The sequence below is a fragment of the Polypterus senegalus genome, chromosome 6, assembly GCF_016835505.1.
Source record: "Polypterus senegalus isolate Bchr_013 chromosome 6, ASM1683550v1, whole genome shotgun sequence".
Classification (NCBI taxonomy): Eukaryota; Metazoa; Chordata; class Cladistia; order Polypteriformes; family Polypteridae; genus Polypterus; species Polypterus senegalus.
In genome coordinates this window covers 110,641,633-110,662,945 of record NC_053159.1, presented here as the reverse complement: position 1 = coordinate 110,662,945, position 21,313 = coordinate 110,641,633, and the positions used below count along the sequence as shown (strand labels likewise).

Below are 21,313 nucleotides of genomic sequence, written 5' to 3'. Positions count from 1 at the left end.
TTCCTTGGAAGGTGTGAAGGCACGCTGCTATACACAATTTATAATGAAAATTGGGTGAAGTGGATGGGGTTATGGGGCCCCTTGAGGGTGCGAACGAACATACTATTGTTATAAATAAGGATTGCTGATGTGGACCAAGCTGATGATGGCATGCAATAGTATGCATACCTTAACTAAGAGGAACAGGGAAATTCTGATATAGTACATAACACCAGCTCCTTCAAGCACTCATTTTTACACCAGCAGGTGGGTTAAAGTTAGTTCAGCCTGAATAGAGGTTCTCTGGTAATAATTACTTTATCCTACCTCCTGGTATAAAACTAATACTGTCTGAATAGGGCTTAAGTTGTACTAGGAATCCATGCAGCTGTCAGATGAGTAAAAGAAGAAAACATACAAAATAGATAAGTTGAAGTAACCTCTGTTTCAAGGTAAAATTGGAACAGTAAACTAAATCTTAGTTTAAGTTACACAAAATGTTTCTCTGTTTTAAGATAGATGAGCTTGCAAATTAGCCAGTGCTTTTAAGTTGAAGATTTTAAAATCTTCAAATAAGAATTAAATTTTAAAATTGAACTGTTTTGACTAATTTGCTTGAAAAATAACTGCAGAACATTTCAACAGAAGTGGGTCCACTGGGGGAGTTGTTTCATATAGACAAGACAGAAATGTCTATCACAATAGATGATAATCATGCGAGCACACCATAAAAGAGGGATAGATTTGAACAACTAAAGCCCACGGAGCTTGTGACATATAATTTTAATTAATTTGACTAATCTGTTAAATATTACTCTTAGTAGATTTTTTTTTTTTTTTAACTAAGTAATGATGCAAATATAAATCTTACAATACTAAATGTTACAAACCTAACAGAGGGTTTCTCTGATAAACACAATTTTAAAGACATGTTACAAAAACAACCGTAACAAGTGTATTTACATAAATTTCCTGATTTATCTTTCATTGGCTAACTAAAAAGATTATAATATGCAAGCTTTCGAGGCTACTCAGGCTTCTTCTTCAGGATTACATCTTGCCTTAAGAAGGGGCCCGAGTTACCTTGAAAGCTTGCATATTGTAATCTTTTTAGTTAGCCAATAAAAGGTGTCATTTTGCTTGGCTTTTCTCTACATTCATAATGGCTAACACGTTACAACACTCTAGTACGACTGATTTATCTTGGAATTCAGTAATTCATCAGTATGGGTATAATAATGTTTGAATTTCTATTTTTATCATTGTCTTTATGCAGTTTTTCAGTTACAAAATATCACAGAATTACATTAATAATTGCTAATGGTAAGATAAATCAAGCAGTCTGTGATGGTTTCATTCTTTATAAACCTTACATTGAAATAACCCTCCTCAACAGTCAAGGTGGCTCGGAGGTACATGAGGCCTCTACGACAGACGAATATAAATGACGCCGTTCTTTCTGTGTCGTCGCGCCCGAGTTGGTGGGCGTGGCTCTGCAAGTTGTCATCTTAACCAATGGTCTTGGAGTTGGTGGGTGTGGCTCCTCCCTGCGTGCGCCATAAGTGTCTTACTTGTCGGCGGCTTAGGGAATCCACGCCCCTTCCAGCGTACTTTCCATGGGTGTCTTGCCGTAGTGAATTATATTTTATATATGGCCAAGTACATGTTACTTGGTCTAGAGCAGGGGTTCTCAAACTCAGTCCTGGGGGACCCCTGTGGCTGCAGGTTTTTGTTCCAACCAACCAGCCTCTGTTTTTAATTGGACTCCTGGGCTAATTAAGTGAACTGTTTATTCCCAGATTCCCTGTTTTGGGAACAATATACAAATTTAAACACTACGTTTGGTAAAAAAAAAGTATTAAAATGTACAAAGCAGTTATATGTATTTTTTTTCTTTTTAACAGTATTTTCAATTTGATTGTCATTCTACTTTTCTATGTGTTCTAATTGTTTAATTAATCCGTTATTTACTACTTTGTGGGGCTGACACTAAAGTAGTTGCAGCCTTTCACGATTAAGTGTTGTTTGCTTGGGTTTCTGCTCTACTTGTTTTTAATTATCATTATTAAGATTCAATGAAGGGAGCAAACTGCACAGAGAAAGGGCGAAATATAATAAAAAGAGAGTTAAGCATTTAAATCCATAGAAAAAACAGAAATATTTCTAAGTTTCTTATAAATATAAAAATCATGCTGCTGTGCTTACCAGCTAATTAAATGAGATCAGTGCTATCAGGTGTTGTCGCTGATTAGGAATCTGGTTGGAACAAAAACCTGCAGCCACAGGGGTCCCCCAGGACCGAGTTTGAGAACCCCTGGTCTAGAGCAGGGGTGGGCAAAGTAATTCCTGGAGAGCCGCAGTGGCTGTGGGTTTTTGTTCCAGCCCAGTTGCTTAATTAGAAAACAATCCTTGCCAATAATTACATTTCATGGCTTGTTAGTGCTTTAACTCTGCTATGTCAAGTCATTCTCATATCCTAGATTTTTTTTTCCATTCTAAGGATATCATCCAAATAGTTTGAAGTGTAAAACTGATGGGTAATTCTCAATCCTTCACTTTTCTCTCTTCTCTTTCCTTCCAAGTATTTAACTGTTGGTTTCTTTTGTCATTTGCATCTTATTGCTAATAAGGAGCAATTAAAACCAGAGAATGCAGCTGTTTAAGACTTAAATAAGCAATAAGGGTTCAAAATCTTAATGAGGGAGACAACTAAAATGAAGCAGAACTGTTTCTAGAGCAATAAGTGCTTCTTATTAAGCAACTGGGTTGGAACAAAAACCTGCAGCCACTGCGGCCCTCCAGGAATGACTTTGCCTACCCCTGGTCTAGAGCAATCTTAACTGCAAAGGTAGAAATTCTTGATACAGAAAAACAGGAAAAACTAGTTTTCAATGAAGACAGACTATTTACTCAAAATATTGTGTATAAAAGTTTACTGTTTAAATGTGCTATTTAACTCAATAATGAGTTACATAAATACACATAAATATGTATACAGAACAACAAGCACTTAATCACTTAAGTATGTATACACAGAAACATGTAAACATCCAAGTTATTTATTTTCTCATCTTTGTTTTGAGCTTACAGTGATTAGCGAATCACATCTGTATTACTTCTTTGCGCAGATGGTGCTGATATGTCTAATAATTATTTACCAAACCATGTACACAAAACTATAGAACAACTGAAAATAATATTTTTAAAGTGCTTAATTTAGAAATTACATTACACAATGTATATGGGTCACAAGCAGAAAAAAATAGCTCAAATGAAAATAACTTACATTTCACAAGAATATCCCTTGCCAAAGCTTTTATAACAAATTCTCCCCCTTTCAGCTGCAAAAAAATCCAGGATAATAGACTACCCTGAAGGGACCAGAACAAGGAAAACAGGACTTTGCCACTGTCATTACAGGTGCGGACCATCATCATTTCACACTGAAACAACATAATAAAAGTAATTAACTAAACAAATTTTAAAGTAGTATAAATGTGAGTTGAATACATCAAAAAGCATAACATATTAAAGAATATAACTATTTTTTAACGAACACCTTCAATATTCATTACAGCAACATTTTGAAAAGGAGTACAAGAAACAAACAGTGAAGAAATTAATTTAATCATTTATAACATAAAACCACATTTCTAGCTTTCATGAACACTGTACACTGGAAATATAAATTTAAAAACACAGGTAGAAAACAATTTCAGTAACAAATCAGGACTACACTGCACATGGCCAGGAGTGTAGATCACTAAAAAAAGTATTGTTACATAAACAAAACTTAAATAAAAATTAATGTATCTGACATATAAACTATTGACATAAAAGAAAAAAATATATAATCTGAACAAAATTATAATTTGGTTACTTTTGGGGGAAAAAAAACAAATTAGTAAATATCCTAAAATATATATGCTGTTCCTTGGAAAGCCCAAGCAGAATATGCATAGTAGTACAATTAATTTTATTTACGAAAAGACATACTAATGACAAATATACACATACTAGCCGAAGCCCGCCGTACCATATGTGTAAGAATAGGAACAGAAAACGGTGAGAAAGGAATTCAGTATAATAAAGGCTTAGGAAACCACCGTCGCAGTATAACGAAAATAGCAAGGAGCAAAACCAATGCCAACGGTCGAGAGAGTACCTTCCTGTAGCAGGCTACAGAAAACATAGACATATATAGATAGACGCCGCAATCACTGTGTTGCCCAGTCGACACGATAAGTCAGCGCGTCCACTCTAATGCGAGTGGTAAAAGTGCCATTTAAACTAATACAGGTAGATGTGGAAACCGGGTTTTCTAATGAATAAACAATAAAGTTTTAAACAGTATCGTTTACATACAACAGATTTTGGCGAATGGTTGACATGCAATTATTTATATCCATTTATACACTAAATGCATGCATATCCCATGGTCTTAGAGTTGGCGGGCGTGGCTCTCTGTCTTGCTTGCCCTTAGTTAGAGTTGGCGGGCGGGACTCTGTGAGTTGGCGATCGTGGCTCTGTCTTGTGTGCGGTGTAAAGTCAACGTGGCTCAGAGGTGCATGTGGACTTTTGCACAGACGAAAGCGACTGAGGCTGTGTTTGGTGAGTTGTTGTGTGTCTTGAGAGCGACGTTGGACTTGGGAGGACGGTTACTGTTGGCGTGCGTGGCTCTGTCGTGCATATCTCATGACGCAGTAGGAGGGTTAGAGTTGGCGGGCGGGGCTCTGTCTTGCTTGTGCTCAGTGTCTTGCGTGCCCTTAGTGAATTATCTATGCTAATAAAGGGCAAAGCCCTCACTGACTCACTCATCACTAATTCTCCAACTTACCGTGTACGTAGAAGGCTGACATTTGGCAGGCTCATTCCTTACAGCTTACTAACAAAACTTGGGTAGGTTTCATTTCGAAATTCTACATGTAATGGTCATAACTGGAACCTATTTTTCTCCATATACTGTAATGGACTTTAGCTCGATGGCCATGGGGGATGGAGCTGCGTGTCACATCATCACGCCTCCCACGTAATCACGTGGACTGACTGTGAACGCAGTATGTAGAAAAGAAGAGCGAGCTCCCAAACAGCGCTGAAGAAAAACGCGTACAATCTTATTCATAAGTGCAGCTACTGCAGAAACAAAGCACAGTGTAAATCGTAAGTTTAAATTAGGTTTATGGACACACTCCTGCTGCCGTTTGCCATGCCTTTGTCGAATACTTTATTTGCGAGATGCAAGTTTAATGAGAAGACACGAGGTATAAACGAGACTTTGGATCACTTTGTAACGGAGTTAAAATTGCTGTAGCGAGAAACTTTTAATTGTCCGGGTCTTAGCTAACATTGAATAAAGCAGTGGACATTGCAACATCACACAAGAGAGCAGCTCGCGTGAACTGACTGAACGCAGTACTAGTGATCACTTCCATGCATCAAACCTGTTCAAAAAACACATTACACAATTGACAAGGTAGGAAAAGAATATGCTCCAAGCTGAGCTCCACAGCTAACGCGGTCTTGCGGAAGCAACTTCGTCACGCTGCCACCAAATACTCACAGAAAAATTCACAAGTTAATACGCACGCTGTCTCTAGAGTTTCTCCACACTCAATCTATTCCTCGCATCCCCGTTATACCCTCTGATCTCCCATTTCAATTCAGATGCCTCCACTTTCCAGTAAGGCTCTGCTGTGCGATGTCAAGTAATAAGTCTCAGGGACAGACCCTACAAAAGGTTGCCACTGATTTCAGGCAAGATTGCTTTTCTCCTGGACAACTATACGTTGCATTCTCAGTGAGCTCGCGCAGCTTCGTCATATTACAACCAGAGTGCTGAACTGACAAAGTGCTATATAAAGAGAACTATAACAATCGTAATAAACGAACAATAAAACATCAGAGAACCTGTGGATTAAATAAAAAGGCAGCTTCCTTGGCGACGCAAGGAAAAACGATGGCCTTATATGTTGTTCGTTTATAAAACAGCGTAGAAGCTGTGTAAAAGCTGCTTCACAAAAAAAACAGTGGAGTGCCTTATATGAGCAGGCAGTCAGCTAAAGAAGGGAATCAATAAATATCTATAATCGTAATAAACAAACAAAAAATAGCATACAAGCCGCGGATTTAATAAAGGAAATGGGTACCTGAACAGTAAAGTAAGTCTCAAATAGCTACACAATAACTATAACAATCGTAATAAATGAACAATAAATCAGTATAGAACCGCGAAGCAAGGAGAAACGACAGCCTTATATGGAGTTCGTTTATAAATCAGCGGGAAAGCTGTGTGAAGGCAGCTACACAAAAAAACAGCAGCGCGCCACACTCTGAATATATTCCTTGCATCACCGTTATACCTTCTGATCTCCCATTTCAATTCAAATGCCTCAAATTTCTAGTAAGGCTCTGCTTCGCGATGAGAATTAATAAGTCTCAGGGACAGACTCTACAAAAGGTTGCCACTGATTTGAGGCAACATTGCTTTTCTCCTGGACAACTATACACTGCATTCTCAAAAGTAAGCTCAGTGCACAACTTGGTCATATTACAACCGGAGTGCTGAACTGACAACGTGGTATACAAAGAGATCCTTAACAGATAGTTATTGGTATATTTTCCTTCAGTTTTAAAAGGTTTTCTTTTCTTCTTAATAAAAGTTTAAAAGCAGTACTTCCTCGATGCGAAGCGCGGGGATTTTGCTATATACAGTATATATATATATATATATATATATATATATAGTATATATATATATATATATATATACAGTATATATATATATATATATATATATACAGTATATATATATATATATATATACAGTATATATATATATATATATATATATATATACACACACAGTATATATATATATATATATATATATATATATATATATATATATAAACTGCTCAAAAATTAAAGGAACACTTTGAAAACACATCAGATCTCAATGGGAAAAAGAAATCCTCCTGGATATCTATACTGATATAGACTGGGTAATGTGTTAGGAACGAAGGGATGCCTCATCGTTTGATGGGAAAGGAAAATGATCAACCTACAGAGCCCTGAATTAAAGGACGCCCCAAAAATCAGAGTGAAAAAATTATGTGGCAGGCTAGTCCATTTTGCCAAAATTTAATTGCAGCAACTCAAAATTGTACGCGGCACTTTGTATGGCCCCTGTGTTCTTGTATACATGCCTGACAACATCTGTGCATGCTTCTAATGAGATGACAGATGGTGTTGTGGGGGATCTCCTCCCAGATCTGGACCAGGGCATCACTGAGCTCCTGGACATTCTGAGGTGCAACCTGGTGGCATTGGATGGACCAAAACATAATGTCCCGGAGGTGTTCTATTGGATTTAGGTCAGGAAAGTGTGGTGGCCAGTCAATGGTATCAATTCCTTCATCCTCCAGGAACTGCCTGCATACTCTCACCACATGAGGCCAGGAATTGTCGTGCACCAGGAGCCACTGTACCAGCATAGGGTCTGACAATGGGTCCAAGGATTTCATCCTGATACCTAATGGCAGCCAAGGTGCCTTTGTCAAGCCTGTAGCGGTCTGTGTGACCCTCCATGGATATGCCTCCCCAGACAATCATTAACCCACCACCAAACTGCTCATGCTGAATGATGTTACAGGCAGCATAATGTTCTCCATGGCTTCTTCAGACCCTTTCACTTCTGTCACGTGCTCAGGGTGAACCTGCTCTCATCTGTAAAAAGCACAGGGCACCAGTGGTGCATCTGCCAATTCTGGTATTCTATGGCGAATGCCAATCAAGCTGCATGCTGCTGGGCAGTGAGCTCAGGGTCCATTAGAGGACATGGGGCCCTTGGGTCACCCTCATGAAGTCTTTCTGGTTGTTTGGTCAGAGACATTCACACCAGTGGCCTGCTGGAGGTCATTTTGTAGGGCTCTGGCAGTGCTCATCCTGTTCCTCCTTGCCCAAAGGAGCAGATACTGGTCCTGCTGATGGGTTATGGACCTTCTATGGCCCTCTCCAGCTCTCCTAGAGTAACTGCTTGTCTCCTAGAATCTCCTCCATGCCCTTGAGACTGTGCAGGGAGACACAGCAAACCTTCTGGCAATGACACGCATTGATGTGCCATCCTGGAGAAGTTGGACTACCTGTGCAACCTCTGTAGGGTCCAGGTATCGCCTCATGCTACCAGTAGTGACACTGACTGTAGCCAAATGCAAAACTAGTGAAGAAACAGTCAGAAAAGATGAGGAGGGAAAAATGTCAGTGGCCTCCACCTGTTAAACCATTCCTGTTTTGGGGGTCATCTCATTGTTGCCCCTCTAGTGCATCTGTTGTTAATTTCATTAACACCACAGCAGCTGAAACTGATTAACAACCCCCTCTGCTACTTAACTGACCAGATTAATATCCCATAAGTTTCATTGACTTTATGCTATACTCTGATTAAAAAGTGTTCCTTTAATTCTTTTGAGCAGTATATAATCAGGAATGACTTTATAAATTCCGACGCTGACTTTATAGATTCAGGTTTTGACTTTATATATTCAAGTTTTGACTTTATATATTCCGACGCTGACTTTATATATTCCGACGCTGACTTTATATATTCCGACGCTGACTTTATATATTCAAGTTTTGACTTTATATATTCAGACAGTGACTTTATTTATTCAAGTTTTGACTTTATATATTCTGACGCCGACTTTATATATTCAGAAAATCAATGTATTTGCCTGTTTGGCATCCCATAGTATATATGTGTGTGTATATATGTACACATGTATATATGTGTGTGTGTATATATATATGCCAGCAACACTCATGACAATGACAAAACAATTACATTGTCAATCATGTTACGTTATTATTAAAATGTTTCCTTTTCTTTTTACTTCTCCGCTGCGGAGCGCGGGTATTTTCCTAGTGTGTATATATATATATATATAGATACACACAAATCAAAACGGTATACTGTATATAAAAATTACATTTCAAATTCTAATTATTATGTACATTCCAAGGAAATGCATGGTAAGCAAGAAATTTTAATCATTCTTAAAAACTCAATTAACAATGTAGTTTGTAGTTATCAATTATTGCCATAATTTGAGACAGCAAAAATTTCAGTGGAGAGAAATGAAAATATTACTGTTTTACAAATAAATTTCTGCAGTAGGACATACAAAAAATGAAAGCGGCATTTAAATCCAAGCAGCAAAAAGCTTTTAATCTTGTTGGTATTAAGCAAACAGAACCAGCACAGCATCAGTATATAGCAACAAATTTTAAAAACTCAAATTCATGTGCGTGTGCTGAACTTCCTCAAATAAATTAAAGTATTAAATAAGAAAAATACCTATATAGTAAAACACCTGTCAGCACTGTAATTTTAAGATATGGAACTTAAGTCCAATCACCAGAGGTTACACTTTACTCTTAATGCTAGGTGCATACATTTCTATTGTCTCTTTAAATTAGGTAATTTCACCTACTCTCTTTGGAGCCAGACACAGACCCACTCTCTAGTGAGCAAATAAGCTTGGACCTGAAAGCAATTCTTTGTGGGGATCCTGGAGTTAAAAGACTCTGGAAATCCTCTGAGCACACAGGAGGGACTGGTTAGGGAATCACTAGCTCTAGGATACCTCAAATGATTTTAAGCTCTGTGACAGTGGGAGTCCAGTCTGGAAGACTGAAAAGGGAAGAAGCCTTACTTCAAAAAGGTAACTCCAGAACATAAAATAATGTGTCAGAAAAAGTCACACTTTTCTATATAAAGTTACAGAAGACATTGGAAAGAATCTAATTTTGAGTAGAGGAAAATAGTACCACATACATGGACAAAGGATCACATAGCAAAGGCAACACGTGCACTCCACAGCAAGAAAGGTGGTATTGTAACATTGTTTGTCTGTGCCAATAGCTATTGATAAGGTCATGACTGGGTCAGGTAAATTAGCTTTTACATGCTTTTAACCAATTTAAAGACTAAAAGTCTTGCGTTGTAACACAACAGTTTTGTTCTCTCTCATCCACAGTTGAGCATGACAGCAAGAGCAAGCTGACTTTGATGTCACACTAAAAAGCTTGTAAAATGATGATAGCCTAGGAAAATTATCAAAGAATATGTTTGTCTATCTCATCTGCTTTACACCTTATGTTGAGTATACTAGAAGTTGCCAGATGTAATTTATACAGTCCTTGTGTTATTAATAAATATTAATATTTAGCTTTTTCTTTTGAACAAGTGTTATTTAGTTAGTATTAAATACAGTAAGTCTAACTGCCAGGAACTTCATCTACAGAGAAAGGTAAGGAAAATGTGAAAGTGATAATCTCAATGAATTGTCCAACTAATTACTGGCATTGCCATAAGGAAAATTAGTTAATTGATTAACATTAATCAAATCAATTCCTCCTCTACAGCTCACATCCCGACTGGCCAAAACTCATTAGAGATAGAAAAAGGATATTTGGGCCATCACAGAATCCCTCTTTTAACTCCCCGATTAATTAATGTATTAATTTTACAATTAATGTAATTTTTATTTGATAACTAAAAAGTGCAAAAGTTTTGTTTGTGAAAGACAGTTTAATAATTTATAATGAAGAATTGTAGTTAATAGTCAACATGTACTTCAAGGTAAATTCAGGTAGCTAAAATATTTGAACACTTAAACAATACGAAAAAAATATGAAACACTCAAATTATAGTTACTGGTTGACAAACATAAAAGTTCATCTCACAAACATTTGTCTAGGGCTGATATTTACTAACCTTAAATGATACTGAATTTGAATTTATAATTCATTCATTGCTCTTAAAGCTAAAGAGCAATGCAATTTATAAACTCACCTTGCGCACAGCAACTAATAGTAATGTGTCCATAACTGTAAGAACAGGAGAGGTATCAAAGTCCGCTGTTGCATTTTTTGGAGGCAATAACAGCAAACCACTGGGATCTTGATTACTATTAAAAAAAAAAAAGAAAGATTAAAATAAAATCCCAGCATATACAGAAGATAGCATGATAAATGTTATTCAAAATTGCTATAGTAGAGTAACAAGTAGTTCTACTTGTTAACCACAAAGAGCTTTATAAATGCAACATAGTCTGACTGGTTTCAACCAATTTCCTAATGAAGGCAAAAACTGTAGCAAGAAAGGAAGTCAACTATTGAATTACAAGTTTATAAAACACAAATCTTTTCAAACAATGTACAACCAAAAAGCAAAACAAAAGTAACACCTTGTTTGGTGCCAGCTGTATTTCTTATGATAATGAAGACATTGACTGATCATTTGAAGTGAAGGAATTTGCAAAATAAAAAGCTGAGATGCATTTTACCTGATAAATGTATTGTGCTTTGGTAAAGCTGCGTGTGAATTAAGCAAATCTGTTATGTGTGCATAAGGTAAAGAAATTTAAGCAGTGGTAATGAAATCTATCACAAGATTGCATGAGGTATACCAGAATCAAGTGTATGTCTTTACAGAAGTTACCTGAATAAATTTCATTACTTATTTTCATTCAGGCTGTAACAATAATTAACAGTGGTTAATAAAGAGTAAAACCGTCATACCTGAAATAGTTGCAAAGAGACTCAAATGTCAGGATGACAGAAACTGGCTGTGTCTCTTCTGTGATATTTTTCTGGTGGAAAAGCATAGATTCAGTCAGAATACTGCATTCACCCATGATAGATAGATAGATTAGATAGATTGACAGATAGATTGATAAAAATGTAAAAAAAAATGTAAATATGGATATCCTGATTTTTAACTCAATTTTTTTTCCCTTGGAGTTTAATTTTATAAATTGACTCTGTTTTTGTCAAAAGTGTGTATATTATAGGGATATCTTCATGACTGCTAGAGTCAAGTGCTGTACTGAAATGCAAACAAGAAATGTCAATCAGGTGACATATTAAATATTCAAAAATATATAAAGATATAAAACATTGTTTCTACACTAATAGCATGACATAAAATTATCGAACCTGTAATCAAACCTATAATTTAATACAGGGGAGGAACTTGAGCATTACTGGACCCAAGTCAGGAATCATACTGCAGTACCTGCCCATCAGAAGGCCCATTCACACACGCATTGTGATAGTTTATCTTTAACTTAAGATGCATATAACTAAGAATATGGCATGAAAAGGGGTGTTCTCTCACAAAAAACATACTGACGATGCTTAGAATTTAAGCCCAGGATGCCACTGTGCTTGCTGTTTCCCTCAGTGTTATTATACAACAGGATGTACAGTCTGAAAATCAATTCCCAGTATGTTAAGGGTTTTTTTTTTTTTGCATTTCCAAACAATCTTCAACTACTTAATCATTAAAAGTAAATTTTATTTATAATTTTCAAAAAATAAAAATATTAACCATCATAGAAAACAGATGATCCGTCCTGGTTTGTCTGTCTGGGAAGAAGACTGCAGCGCCATTCAGAATTACATTTTTGGCCTCTTTTTTGACAGATTTAGGAACATATTTATCACCTTCAGACTCATCCACAACTGGTCAACAAATTAAAAAGGACATTATAAAAAATTTGCAGAAATCAAGCACCATCCACAAATAATATTTCTGGAATCAAAGACTGACTTTCACATAGGTGACTGTAAAGGTCATGCACTGCTTTCAGTTGCTCAGGAACTGCTATTTTTGAAGAATCCTGTGACTGGGAAGACTGGCCAGAGGAAGACAGTACTGGAAAACAGTTTTGCAGAAGCTGCAACAGTAGAACTTGTGACTCCATAGCTTCTTCTCCTAAGCTAGGGAAAAATAACCAAAACACATGATATTTAATCTAATGAATAAATTATTCCACATTCATACTTGACACCTTCCATTCATGAAGTTTAGGAAACAATAGAACTGCTTCAAAAGAACAAATTAATTAATTATATAATCATTTTAATTTAAATGGTGGATGTCATTATCCCACCTCTAATTTTTTTTCCTTTGACATCCCATCAATCATGCACTAGACCTTTTACTTACTATATTACTAATAAGCATTTAAAGTGCATACTTCATTCATTTTTTACCTTAAATTCTAAACCATGTATGTCTCAAGAGTAGGTGATAGATGGTCACAGGCTGCTCTTTGGTGCACATGTACTCTATGTGTTGTTCCTGAAAATTTGTTTAGTTTTCATTTCCATTAATCCATATAAAGTTTATTGCGATGTTTAAAGTCTTTCTTAAAGCTCTTTATATCAGTTTGGATATGTACTCACTTTAAACTTAAAATTTCTTCATTTTGAAGATATAACAAAAATTTCCAGACACTTGCTTTTTCTACAGAAGTAATTCATTGCATTTTTTTAGAGAGAATTCAAATTAAGCAAGTACCCAGAGTTCATAGTCTTATTTGACAGTCTTCATGTGGCAATGGGAGATCACCTCTACTGCAGAAGATGAAAACAGTATTACAAACTGTTTTGTTTCATTATGTTGTGTAGTCTGACGGTTCTGTTTCTTAATTTTTATAATTTAAAAAGTATTTAAAGACAACAGCCAAGGGAGAATGATAACTATGTTCTTATCTTTCTTCTTCTTTTGTCTTCAGTAAAGCAGGAAATTTTTAGACAGTAGGCAGAGAAGTTAAACAGCAAAAGAGCATTACAGCAAAATTAATCAGAAAGGAGGCATTCTAATAATCATATTTGGTACTTTCCAAATGTGTAAAATGTGAAGCTCCTAAACTATTGGACCCCTTTAATTCATAAACATGGACCGTGTCTTCGTGAGTTTCCTCCAGGTACTCCGGTTTCCTCCCACAGTTCAAAGACATGCAGGTTAGGTGCATTGGTGATCCTAAATTGTCCCTAGTGTGTGGGTGGGTGTGTGTATGTGTGCCCTGTGGTGGGCTGGCGCCCTGCCCGGGGTTTGTTTCCTGCCTTGCACCCTGTGTTTGCTGGGATTGGCTCCAGCAGACCCCCACGACCCTGCAGTTAGGAAATAGCGGGTTGGATAATGGATGGATGGACTGTTATACCAAGAATGACATTGAATAGTGATGGGCTAGAGGTGTTCAACTTGACCCAGACAAAGTTCGCTGCTTCAAGGTGGATAAAGGAGAATCAGGAAGAAGCAGCACCAGAGAAGACCACCCATGCCATGAGGCAGCAATGTAATCTTAAACATTCAGGTTGTATGGTGATTTGTCACATCCAGTTGCTTTCCTTCTGCTTCTGGTACATTAAGAATATTCTGAATGTTAAAGGCAACAAGTGCTGAATAAATTATCTAAACATGATCCATATCTCCATGCAGAAATTGTTAATCAGTTATGTACTGCTTCATGGAGGATGTATGTGAATTCTAAAGTTCTGAAAAATGGCTAGAAACAGTGCTACTCCTGTACACAAACAAATTACAATGCATGGACTAACTTGAAAAATACAGAAATAATCAGTGCTACGTTAACATAAAAGAAACAGGTGGGGCAGGAAGCTACATAAAGGGTTTAATGACTGTGTGTAATGACCAATTACAAATGAGATTTGTGGGTTACACCAGCGCAGTAATTTTTGACAAATCATGAATGCTATCACATAGAAATTACAGAATATATGAAAGTTTGATATGTACTAAAAATCATGTAAAGTTGCATGTAGGCATATACTGAAACACAGAATAGAAAAAATATGTGAAATTTTCACATCAATATTGAATATTTAATATTCAGATATAAATGTGGCAGCCCTTGGACATATCAGTTGGAATTTCTAAAAGGAAGAACCAGCAGATCAAATAAATTTCTACACCACATATAAGAGGAAGTAGTGGGCAAAATGAATGTTGTCAATAAATAAGCATGTACTCTGTATTTATGTTACACTAAAAACAACCTCACAACTGCATTATCTGCAGATTAAAATAACACCGTATTTCTCTGACACTATAATTTGTTAGCAAAGCACCATAAGTGGACAGCCATTCTACAAAGGATAAGCTGTATTCTCCCTCTGTGATACAGATGGACTAACAAAATACAAAAATCATAAGTCAAACAGACCTCTATAAATTTCTGACTATAAAAAAAAAAATTACCCAAGATTACATCTCATCTTAAAGATAACATCAATGATTCCCACAGTCACATATTTTGGCTTTACTCTCATGTCAGTCTAGTAGACATCTGTTTTATTATAGCAAAACAAAAAAAAAACACTTTGGAGTATTACTAGCTGTCATTTAGTTACCTTTATTACATTGTTAATTCACCACCAAGTTTACAGATACTATTTGAAATGGGAAAAAGTTAAATTTTAGGTAATAGCAATAACTTAAGCTAAATAAACTCAAACTGTATATAAATACACATGCAGAATTAAACTACAGCTCTGAGTCTGCTTGTAAAATACTAAAAATGATTAATATTAACAAAACTTACAAATTCAAAGAATGTTTATCTGGATGGTTATAGCATGTAAAAATGCAAAATTTTTAAATGTTGTTCCTCTGGTGAAACTGAAGCTCTCAGTGTCTCCTGCTAAATTCAGATTTCTTACTTGCTTTTTCTAATGCTCCTGTCTTGTGTTTTATAAAAAGCAAGCCTGAATGCTGTCTACTAATATGTTTTCTTAGAAATAACACTCCAGTTTTATCTAAGAATAACAAAAATCATCCCTACAATAACAAAACATGAATATGATCAAACAGAACTATTTTGAGACCAAAGCAATGTAATTATAAAATCTGGTAAGGTTTATAGAGTGCACAATATTCCTTTAACTAAATAATCAAATATAAATTTGATTACCTGATAAGGTGTGTATAGCAAATTATATCTAAAATTAATCCTTCTTTAGCTTAAAATATCCAAGGAAACCTTGGACTAGGAACCCATGCCATTTGTCAGGATTTTACAGATTAGGATTTCAAGCAAAAATGTAACCTTGCACCAGAAGATTAAACAAACATCAATACTGGATTTCTTTTTAACTCTCTATAATTAGTGATACTTACTTTTTCTGTAATTTATTATAAAAATCCCAGAAAAGCTTCAGGTTAAGGTCACTGAAATCCAAAAGCTGCTTATGCTTAAGGCCAGAATCTTCCTGCAAATTCTGGTCACCAAAGAAGAAGAAATATTTTTAGTAGATAAAGAAAAATGTTCAGTGATATGGAAAGGCTTAGTACAAAACTGTATAACAACGCATGTAACACTATGTAATTTTCATCAAAAACATTAACTATGAGTTGGTTGCATTCAAGAAACAATCAAATACTTTATACAGTGATGGGCATCATTAATACTAGCATATTTAGACCCCATCCAGACTACTACATTTTCATTTAAAAATTCAGACATTAATCTCCAGTTTTGTCTTTTGTCCACACTACCCCAGTATTTTCAACCCTGAAAAGCTAAGACATTTGAAAACACTCTTCAGAGCTACAGTATAGATAAAACACAGTCTAGTCCTCCATCATCTACAACTCCTGTTAAATGAGGTGTTACCCAGGGATCCATTTTGAGTCCTATTTTATTTTCTATATATCTTCACCCTATAGGAGCTATTTTTTAGGAAGTTTAGCATTTCTTTTCTGTGTAATGCTAATGCCATACAGGTTTATATTCCTGTGTGGAACTCTGCAATGAATCACCTGCACAATTGTCTTGTACAACTAAGATCCTGGATGGCTGACAATTTTCTTGATCTTAATCAAAATATGTAAGGGCTGATAGCTGGTCCTGCTGGCAAACCTCAAATTGGTTTTGAACTTCTTGGCTCTTTCATGGATTTTTGTAAACCTGAAGTTCTCAATCTAGGGGTTATTTTTGACAGTAACTTCTCTTTTGAGAAACATTAATTCTGTGGTCGAGATGTTTTTCCAGCTTCATCCTTTAGCCAAGGTTAAGCCTTTTTTATCTCCTAGGGATCTTCAGTAAATTACTCATGCTTTATTCTTTTCTTGGCTTGATTACTGTAACTCATATTATTGGATTACGAAATCCCTGAAATGTAGGTTGCAGCTGCTTCAGAATACTGCTGCTCGTTTTTTGGTTGGGGCAAGAAAGTTTGATTCTTTATCTCCAATTTTAGCCTCTTTACAGTGGCAGCCTGCTAGTTTCAGAATTGACTTTAAAACTTTGCTGCTGTTTACCTAATTACATCAAAGTGTGAACTTGAATTGAACTGTTTAAAACTACTTTGAAGACACATTTTTATTCCCTCGCTTTCCATGACCGTCAGTGGTACTGATGGTTCACTCCTCTTAGTCATTTGTTTTGTTTCAATTTACTGCTGGTTGTATTGCATTTTACTGAATATTCTGTTTATTCACGTTTAAATCATATTTTTATTGTAAAGCATTTTGATGACAGCATTACTGATATTTTAAACATGCTCTATAAATAAAATGACATTAACTTATGTGGAGCTAACCTGATTGAATCCTGTTCATACAATGTCTCATTCCCTCACTTGATACCCTTCATAGAAGAAAAACACATTCCAACATACTGCAGTGGACACAGAAGAGTTACTTTACAAAGCATTTGTTGTTCTGCTTACCTGTATGAATCTAAATTGGGCTTGGTACAGTTTGTATGCTGCACACATGCACAAAAGGCATACAAGTCTTGCAATGCATGCTGTGACCTGCAGCATTTTCACCCCTTCAAGGATATTTTCAGCCGATGTACACAAGCACAGCATAGGCAGACATCTATGTTTTATGCATTTTCAGTCATCGTAGTGTGGATGGAAATACTTTCATAAATGATATGAAAATGCAACTATAGACATAGATTGTTTTGTCTTTTTTTGTCATTTTTTTACATAAAAATGTAGTAGTGTGAAGGCAATCTTAAAGTGGAAACAAAGTTTATTTTAAAAGATGTACACAAGCTGTGACACTTGTAATCAATACTTAAAATGTACCTACAAAGACTGCATCTTGTTTGTGTCAATGATGAAAAAGGAAAATAATTCTGTGAGCATTATAATAAAATGAAAATCTTATTTTTAGATTGACATTTTAAATAAGTAGAACATCTTTTTTATGATCTGGCAAAAAAGTTTAAAATTGTTTAACTAACCATATCTTGAGCAAGTTTCTGAATGAAGTACAGTGTTTTATGAAGCAGTGTATGACCACTAACAAATCCCCCTTCTGTATGTTCTCCATGTAGGGACAATGATTCGCAACCTTCTTGTTCTCCAGAGTCTCTTAAATAGCCACTCGCACTTAAGTGGTGAACTCCAAGACGTTCTGCTGTCTCTTCTCTTGCACACAGAAATTTTATCATCAAATACTGAAAATGAAAAATAGATCTTCCTATGGTCAGTATGCACAGAAATCAAACTTCAAATAAATTCTTGTTAATACACCAAACAAGTCTTTTAAAAATGCAACTTAAATGCTTAACCCTACAAGTGTTGTGTAAAATTTAATATAAATATACACAGTCGTGTGCCAACTTACAGCGTCATTTGGCCGTATGTCAGTCACAAAGTGTATACAGTGGTGTGAAAAACTATTTGCCCCCTTCCTGATTTCTTATTCTTTTGCATGTTTGTCACACAAAATGTTTCTGATCATCAAACACATTTAAAAATTAGTCAAATATAACACAAGTAAACACAAAATGCAGTATTTAAATGATGGTTTTTATTATTTAGGGAGAAAAAATCCAAACCTACATGGCCCTGTGTGAAAAAGTAATTGCCCCCTGAACCTAATAACTGGTTGGGCCACCCTTAGCAGCAATAACTGCAATCAAGCGTTTGCGATAACTTGCAATGAGTCTTTTACAGCGCTCTGGAGGAATTTTGGCCCACTCATCTTTGCAGAATTGTTGTTATTCAGCTTTATTTCAGGGTTTCTAGCATGAACCGCCTTTTTAAGGTCATGCCATAGCATCTCAATTGGATTCAGGTCAGGACTTTGACTAGGCCACTCCAAAGTCTTCATTTTGTTTTTCTTCAGCCATTCAGAGGTGGATTTGCTGGTGTGTTTTGGGTTATTGTCCTGTTGCAGCACCCAAGATCGCTTCAGCTTGAGTTGACGAACAGATGGCCGGACATTCTCCTTCAGGATTTTTTGGTAGACAGTACAATTCATGGTTCCATCTATCACAGCAAGCCTTCCAGGTCCTGAAGCAGCAAAACAACCCCAGACCATCACACTACCACCACCATATTTTACTGTTGGCATGATGTTCTTTTTCTGAAATGCTGTGTTCCTTTTACGCCAGATGTAACGGACATTTGCCTTCCAAAAGTTCAACTTTTGTCTCATCAGTCCACAAGGTATTTTCCCAAAAGTCTTGGCAATCATTGAGATGTTTCTTAGCAAAATTGAGACGAGCCCTAATGTTCTTTTTGCTTAACAGTGGTTTGCGTCTTGGAAATCTGCCATGCAGGCCGTTTTTGCCCAGTCTCTTTCTTATGGTGGAGTTGTGAACACTGACCTTAATTAAGGCAAGTGAGGCCTGCAGTTCTTTAGATGTTGTCCTGGGGTCTTTTGTGACTTCTCGGATGAGTCGTCTCTGCGTTCTTGGGGTAATTTTGGTCGGCCGGCCACTCCTGGGAAGGTTCACCACTGTTCCATGTTTTTGCCATTTGTGGATAATGGCTCTCACTGTGGTTCACTGGAGTCCCAAAGCTTTAGAAATGGCTTTATAACCTTTACCAGACTGATAGATCTCAATTACTTCTGTTCTCATTTGTTCCTGAATTTCTTTGGATCTTGGCATGATGTCTAGCTTTTGAGGTGCTTTTGGTCTACTTCTCTGTGTCAGGCAGCTCCTATTTAAGTGATTTCTTGATTGAAACAGGTGTGGCAGTAATCAGGACTGGGGGTGGCTACGGAAATTTAACTCAGGTGTGATACACCACAGTTAGGTTATTTTTTAACAAGGGGGCAATTACTTTTACACACAGGGCCATGTAGGTTTGGATTTTTTCTCCTAAATAATAAAACCATCATTTAAAAACTGCATTTTGTGTTTATTTGTGTTATATTTGACTAATGGTTAAATGTGTTTGATGATCAGAAACATTTTGTGTGACAAACATGCAAAAAAATAAGAAATCAGGAAGGGGGCAAATAGTTTTTCACACCACTGTAGGTCATTGCAATGTAGGCAGTGTGGCTCTGCTGTGGGTCACTGGTATGTATATACTAACTGTTGGTATGGGGTAGAACAAATCAATTTTCAAGTCTTAGTGATCACACGCCAGGTCCATTTAAGACTTTATTTTTATACTTGCCGTGTAAAGCTAGCATGCACAAGGTCAGCAACCAAAACACATTACATATGCCACATTTGGGCGTCTACAGTGCTTTCTATGAAATGTAATGTCAGTCAGAGGTAACAGGCCTGGTCTTGTTTTGGCAGCAGGTTAGGAGCAAAAGGTGTTTAATAGCCACTTTATAATCATTATAATGTCTTGTGCAGGAGGCATTCCTAATTGGAAATCTAATTTCTCTTTTCCAAATTATCACTGTAAGCTCTATCAGAGCAAACACTGCCTAAGAAATTGTAGCTCTCCACAGGCTGCACCATATAAACTTAACTGGGAAACGTCAAACACAAAATTTTAAAAATGGTTCTGCTCATTTCAATGTAAAGAATAAGGTCTCTCTAACAAGGTATATATAAAGATTTGAAAGACTGAAATGGGTTACATTAGTACAATGGAAAAAAATTATTAAGTTACCTGAATTCTGAGACATAAAAGGTATAATAGACTATTGCCATGGCAGATAAAGCAAATATTTAATTACTGTATAATGTTTAACATTTACAAATGTTACATTATAAACAATAGTGCAGGAAATCCAAGAATCCTGTTTTCAACCACTGAACGTCTTTTACACCTAGCACATTTTGTGGAATGATGCATTAGATGGATGTTTACACCATTAGTGGCTAAATGTGGGGCTTTGCATTCTTTTCAGATTAAGTATATATTAGCAGATGCCGTATACTACAAATGCCAAAGATAAACCCAGCTGAACCTTACTTAACATAGTGATTGCAGTCAATTAATAACAGCCTTTACAAAAAACAAACCTAAATGATCTTCATGGAATAATCACTCCATTAACAGCATTCTACTGTAGTTAAGTCACTACTGAAGAAAAATATTTTAATAAGAATTTTAGACCTCTTCTAACCTATATTTTTTTTGTTAAAGTAAAATTCTAGGAAAATTAGTCTTTAAACAAATAAAGGACACGTGTCAGTCAGATTTCAGACCATATCAAACAAAAAAAAAAAATCATAGTACAAAGACTGCTTTGATTAAAATAGTTAATGCCCTTCAGCTTACTGCTAATTGAAATAGATTAGTTTTG

The 21,313-nt window shown here is 36.0% G+C and overlaps 1 protein-coding gene across 2 annotated transcripts in view; it reads right to left on the bottom strand.

Moving 5' to 3' along the window:
* The window catches only part of zzef1 (zinc finger, ZZ-type with EF hand domain 1), a 273,801-nt gene that overhangs the window by 140,753 nt on the left and 111,735 nt on the right, over nucleotides 1–21,313 (bottom strand). For both annotated transcript variants that reach the window (XM_039756776.1, XM_039756777.1), the window contains 7 exons: nucleotides 18,048–18,263; nucleotides 15,968–16,068; nucleotides 12,593–12,762; nucleotides 12,371–12,504; nucleotides 11,560–11,630; nucleotides 10,832–10,946; nucleotides 3,266–3,422 (listed from right to left, as the gene is read on the bottom strand). In XM_039756776.1, coding sequence (XP_039612710.1) covers nucleotides 3,266–3,422; nucleotides 10,832–10,946; nucleotides 11,560–11,630; nucleotides 12,371–12,504; nucleotides 12,593–12,762; nucleotides 15,968–16,068; nucleotides 18,048–18,263 — 964 coding nt within the window. The remainder of the gene's footprint in view (nucleotides 1–3,265; nucleotides 3,423–10,831; nucleotides 10,947–11,559; nucleotides 11,631–12,370; nucleotides 12,505–12,592; nucleotides 12,763–15,967; nucleotides 16,069–18,047; nucleotides 18,264–21,313) is intronic.